Source organism: Canis aureus, chromosome X, assembly GCF_053574225.1.
Source record: "Canis aureus isolate CA01 chromosome X, VMU_Caureus_v.1.0, whole genome shotgun sequence".
In the NCBI taxonomy this organism is placed as follows: Eukaryota; Metazoa; Chordata; class Mammalia; order Carnivora; family Canidae; genus Canis; species Canis aureus.
In genome coordinates, this window is record NC_135649.1 from 2,058,406 (window position 1) to 2,064,191 (window position 5,786).

The 5,786-nt window shown below is 59.4% G+C and overlaps 1 protein-coding gene across 8 annotated transcripts; it reads right to left on the reverse strand.

Annotated features, from left to right (window-relative positions):
- Positions 1-205: 205 nt before the first annotated feature.
- On the reverse strand, positions 206-5,107 carry TMEM187 (transmembrane protein 187). Of its 8 annotated transcripts, none has more exons than XM_077887831.1 (4): positions 4,912-5,087; positions 3,358-3,472; positions 1,396-1,541; positions 206-1,361 (listed from the first exon to the last, which is right to left on the reverse strand). In XM_077887831.1, exon 4 carries the CDS (start codon positions 1,291-1,293, stop codon positions 493-495), a length of 801 nt encoding a protein of 266 aa, XP_077743957.1. In that variant the 5' UTR covers positions 1,294-1,361; positions 1,396-1,541; positions 3,358-3,472; positions 4,912-5,087; the 3' UTR covers positions 206-492. The 8 variants fall into 8 exon arrangements, with proteins under 8 accessions (XP_077743957.1, XP_077743958.1, XP_077743960.1 ...); XM_077887832.1 differs by having other exon boundaries at positions 3,358-3,528; XM_077887834.1 differs by lacking the exon at positions 3,358-3,472 and adding an exon at positions 3,549-3,722.
- Between the last annotated feature and the right edge of the window lie 679 nt (positions 5,108-5,786).

Consider the following 5,786-nt stretch of genomic DNA (forward strand, 5'->3'; position numbering starts at 1 on the left):
GGGGTCATTTGCCCCCAACATTTTATTTTGAAAAAATGTCAAACTACAGAAAAGTTACAAGATTAGTACAATGCCCCCCACATCCCCTGCACTTGGATACCTGCTCTAGCTCTTTGAAAGTTGCCGACAGCATAACATTTCACCCCTAAATATCGAAGCCCGTAACTTCGAGGGGAGGGACAGTCTTTCATGTAAGCCTCATGTCTTTTTTTTTTAAGAATTTTTATTTTATTTATTCATGAGAGACACAGAGAGGGGCCGAGACACATGCAGAGGGAGAAGCAGGCTCCACGCAGGGAGCCCGATAACTGGGTGCCCCTTTTCTTCTTCTTCTTCTTCTTCTTCTTCTTCTTCTTCTTCTCCTTTTTCCTCCTCCTCCTCCTTCTTTTCCTTCTTCTTCTCCTTCGCCTTCTTCTTCCTCCTCCTCCTCCTCCTCCTCCTTCTCCTTCTTCTTTCTTTTGTTTTTCTTCTTTAGGTTTTCCTCTCCACACTTTAGTGCACCTTCCCCTCAGGAGGAAGTCTTTGGCCAGTGTTTAAATTTGTCAGAAACAAAAATGCAAAGTGGAACTGGAGCACGTCACAGACTTTGGACCAGAAGTGGCCCGTGAGCCGCTGGAAGGGGTACCAGCGCGCGAGCCGATGGTCACACAGCTTGAGGACCACGAAGCCCAAGCAGGAGAGCGTGCCCAGAGCCAAAGAGGTTCCTGAGGTGGCACTGCCATAGCGCCTGTGAGTACGCAGGGCCTGGCCCACGACAGCTATGATGTGGGCGCCCAGCGCGACCTCAAAGCCATAGGGGTGCAGCAAGGCGAGGCCGTAACTGCCCAGAGAGAGACACTCGATGGCAAGGAGCAACCAGGGCTCCCAACCCCTGTCGAGGGAGAGGCACCAGGCCACCGGCCATGCGAAGATGGGCAGGGTGAGCCACTGGTCAAGCACGGCGGCGTGGTGCAGCTGCGTCGCGATCCGCAGCCACTGAACCGGGCCGTAGACCAGGGCCATGCTGGCAAAGACGTCCTTCAGGTAACGAGCCCTCCACACCTCCACGGCGCGCCCCGGGGCCCTGGCACGTCTCCGTAGCCAGTACATCCCCAGGAGGACGTAGGCCACGTTAATGAGGGAGTTGAAGGGCATGGCCAGGAAGGCGGGGAGGCTGGCCACCGGCGCTTCGGCATAGTGCTCGTAGCCCACTTGGATGAAGATGCCATCGAACACCCCGGCGTAGACGGTGGCCGTGCAGAGGCAGCTGGCCACAGCGACATGCAAGAGGGCCTGCCTGGACTCGGGCTGCATGTGCAACCCCGGGTATGGCTCGAGGCGGCCACCACTGCTGGTTCAGAGCTGAGAGAAACCGCTGCTGCGAAAGGCGCCGCGGCCTCCCCGCCGCTCCCCGCTGAGCCAGCTTCTCCGGCAGGAAGACGTCCCCGTGATTTCCGATGCAGATGCCGCGGCCTTGCCCCAGGGCGGCGGACGCCGCGAGAGAGACGTCGTGGTCCTGCTGATTGGCTGGCAAGAGTGGAAGAGCGCGCTGCCTTTTTCCTCTGTGGTTACCAAGAGAGTGTGGTTAGAAAGCAAAGCATCCTAAAGACAGGCCCCGTCTTCCCCCCCTCGGCCTCAGGAGCCGCCAACAGTTTTCATCAGAAGAAAACAGACGTAAGAGTGAAGCGATACCCACAGCGCGTTCACCTTCTGGAAGCTTCTAGAATCGTCTGTCCCCTAGGGGCTTCACGCCTCTCTCCCCTGCCAGCCTGCTCATTGCACTAGTCCCCTTAGAGCCACTGCTTTTGGAGACTCAGACCTTTCCTAGGTCTGTCGTTACACTGCAGAACGGGCTTTCCCGCCTCAGCGGCAGACAGAGGAGGGGCATCACCCCTCTGCTTCTCAGGTGCGAGGCCAGGCAGCGCAGGCAGCTGGTCCCCAGGCCTGCCACCTCGGCCAGCCCTCCTGCCCTCCCCTGAGGTGCCACACTGTCCCAAATCACCTTCTTTCCTTGGCCCACGACAGAACCTTCCATTTCCTGCAGCTACAGAAGCAGAAGGTGTGAAAGCGGCGTGCACTTATCATTCGCTGTCAACTGCTTTGGGACCAGCTGTGGTGTGAGTTGGCCTAGTGGCCGAGAAATGTGTCACCGTCGTAGAGAGAAAAGGTCCAATGCTCTGAAATTGGCTCAGAAGCCAAGGTGGTGCCAGGTGGGGACGAGAGGGACTGCAGCGCTCCAACTCCGGCTCCCGCCACCTACCGATCATGTGCCCTCGGGCCTCAACTGGTCTGGGCCTCAGTTTGCACACCCGGACGGCGGCGACGCCGCCAGTGCCTCCCAGTGGAGTCATCGTGTGGATTAAGTCAGTTCTCAGACGTGAAGACCACAGAGCAGTGTCTATTTTGGAGGCATTACAATGCCCACGTCCCCTCCTGCCACTTAGGCCTGGAAAGGGCAGGGCGGGCTCTGACTCTGCTCTACTTCCCCGGCGCTCAGCGGACCCCTGCTCAACTCCAGTCCAATCCAATCGAAGCTTCCACTGGCACATTACCATTTCGCTTCCCACGTGGGCCCTGGGCATCCCCCTATATCCTCTGGGGAGGGAGCGGCTGCGCCTCCCACGGCCGTTCCCATCATGCCTTGGGGGTCCACTGTGGAGGAGGGCCACAAGGCCCCGCATTTCCACCAGTGAACTAAAGCCCTAACCTCGACTCTGCATCTCACTGACCATAAGCCTCCATCGCAGCTTGTGGCACTGTCACACACCTCCCCCAACCCCCTCTCTAAGGAGTTTCCAGGTCCAGGGGGCTGCCCCTGCCCTGGGGTTCCCATTTCCAGGCTGGCCACTGCCAACGTGGTCTGCGCACAACAGCCCCCAGTATCGTCCTCAAGTATCTCCGACGGGTTCGTGCCAGGTCCCGCTCAACACGGTTCAGTGGCTGGCTCTCCACGCCATGCACGAGCACACCCCAATCTCTTGGCCACACATCAAAGTACCATCCCCAGGGAGCCCTGAAAGCTCCCTAGGCCCAGGCTGTCCTTCAGCTAGGATGAGACTCTGCAGTCGTCATTCCCTCCTGCCTCGGGTCGGCTAACACCTTGAACTTGGCTTCCCCATTGAGCTCCTGGCTCCAGCTGGGACACCTTACCTGCACGTATCTGGGGCCTGGCTCTGTGGCATGAAGTGCCGGGCCTTTGGGACCTCCTGTCTGCCAGCCAGTATGGATGGGAGCCGGGGACAGGAGTCAAACAGTGTCAACTTGATAGAGAAGGAGGGCAGGAAGGGCGTGGAGAGTGAGTCCTCTCTCTGGCTGTGGGGCAGAGTCCACCTGAGCCCTTGTGCAAGCTGAGAGTGACATGTTATGAAACCAACTCACCAAGTTCACCAAGAAGACCAGTCTGGGTACTTTCTGACCTAGCTCCTCCGTCTACCTGAAGTGCCACGATGCTTGTTATGTGACACTACAAGTTCTTCACAGATTTCCTCAGCACCTGGCACACGAAGGCCAAAGGCACAACAGCATTGGCTTGAAGTTTTGGGGGAAGTTCTGCAAAGCATGACAATCACCTGGCTCAGGGGTTCCTTAGAGTCTCCTGATTCCTGGGATCCCTGGGTGGCTCAGCGGTTTGGCACCTGCCTTTGGCCCAGGGCACGATCCTGGAGTCCCGGGATCGAGTCCTGTGTCCAGCTCCTGGCATGGAGCCTGCTTCTCCCTCCTCCTGTGTCTCTGCCTCTCTCTCTCTAGGTGTATCATAAATAAATAAACAAATCTTAAAAAAAGAGTTCCCTGATTCCTGCAGCTATATGCCTTTAAGCAGGAGTCACTGTCACCCATCACAGTGGTGGCTTCTTTCCTGTAGTGTTTATGACAATAGCAAGTCGTGTCCCCTTCCTGCACATGAGGGGATGCCAGCCCGAAGGGTGTAATGTGTGGCACCCCCAGTGGGTGAGGCCAATCTGGGCCACCTGGATACCTAAGAAGCCTGGAGCAACTGCAGTGACCCCTGAACTCTAGGGAGCGAATAGCTGAATTCGGGCAAGACCCTTGGAAACCAGCAGCTTTTCTTCTTTATTTTACCGGGGAGGGCCTTGGGGCCACAGAGGTGAGGTGGATGCCCAAGGTCATTTAGGGTGGTTGGTGGCACGGCTATTTATAGGAGAGGGCTCTTGTCCTTTGGCAGTCCCAGGTATCTTTGGCTTTTGTCAAAGAAATCCTTCCAAATACATAAAAACATAGAAGTACACCATAAACTTAGTACATGGAAAGGTGATACAAAAATGTCTTTGAGGGACACCTGGGTGGCTCAGTGGTTGAGCGAATGCCTTTGGCCCAGGGCGTGATCCTGGAGACCCTGGGATCGAGTCCCACATCGAGCTCCCTGCATGGAGCCTGCTTCTCCCTCTGCCTGGGTCTCTGCCTCTCTCTCTCTGTGTCTCTCATGAATAAATAAATAAAATGCTTTAAAACAAAAAACAAACAAAAAAACCCCCAAAAATGTCTTTGAACATGACTACGTAACATGCGCTGCTCGGAGAGCATCTCGGAAGAAGAGTAACTACAGCCTTTGCAAAGCAGCTACTCTGCCCTCCGGGCAGATCCTGCTACTTTGGTTATCTACAGCGCACCTGCAACAGTCAAGGATGTGTCACTTGCACTGGTAACAGTCACAAGGCTAACACGCTCTACTTTGAAGCCTACGGTGGTAATTGCGGGAAAGGCCACATTTTCATCAGCAGTTGGTGTAAAAAAAAAGGTACAATAAAGCTGAGCAAAAGTGGAAGAAAGCCGGGGTTCGCCTGCAAGCTCCGAGACCCGGGCGCAGGCCGCCCGCAGGCGGCCCGAGGTGACAGCGCACGGAGGCGTCCCGCACGGCCTGGCCCGCGGGATCCGCGCGGGCACCCACCTCTCCAGGCGGCTGCGACAACTTACAGTATTGGCGCGAAAGGCCAGGGATCACCATCCGGGTACTTGCCTCTCTGTATCTGCTGGGGAAAATTCAAATCTCGGAAAAGGGCGGACCCGAAGGGCGGCCCCGCGCCTGCGCGCAGGGGCGGGACGCGGGTCTGGGAAGCAGGCGGGGCAGGGTGACGCGAGGTGACGCGAGGCGACGCGGAGCTCTCCCGCGCCCGCCTGCGCCGCCCGGGGACCGCCGGCCCGGCTGCCCGCCCTGCAGGCGGCGGCGCGGGGACCGGGGAGCGACGCGGGCGCTCGGCCCGGCTCCCCTCGGCGCGCAGCGGACGGCGCCGCCGGCTCCCGGGGGCGGGGCCCGCGAGCCTGGGAGCCGGCGCGTCTCCGCCCCCCGCCCCGCCCCCGGCTCCCCCGCGGCGCGTCTCGGGCCGCCTCTCCCGCGGCCGCTGGGTGTGGGGACTGCGAAGGTGCCCGCCCCCGGGCCCGAGGCGCAGCGGATGTCTCCCGCCGGCCTCCCCCGGCAGTCCGTGCCCCGAGCCCACGGCTAGTGAACGGCAGCCCCTCGCGCGTGTGTTCCTTCAGCGACCCGGGGGACTGTTCCCAGGGGGGCGGGGCCGAGCTCGTTTGAGGCTTTCGCATCCGGGCACTCAGCAGATGCCTCGACCGCCATCTTTGTTTTGTGCTGAAAGTCGCTATTGACGCCCGTGAACGGCCGGGCGAGGGGAAGTGGCAAGATGGCGGCTCCCAGGGCGGAGGCGTGAGGGCGCAATGAGGGGGGTGGGCCGCGGGGCTGGGCGCGCCTGCGCCAGACCCGAGAGCGGCCAGAACCCAAGCTAAGTGTGCGGCGGCCCAGGGCCCTCGCCGCGGGGCAGCGCGGGGGTTCTTTAAGAAGCCTC

Bases quoted from the DNA above. Each gene is read 5' to 3' on its own strand.
- TMEM187 (XM_077887836.1), bottom strand. From the start codon at position 1,293: ATGCAGCCCGAGTCCAGGCAGGCCCTCTTGCATGTCGCTGTGGCCAGC.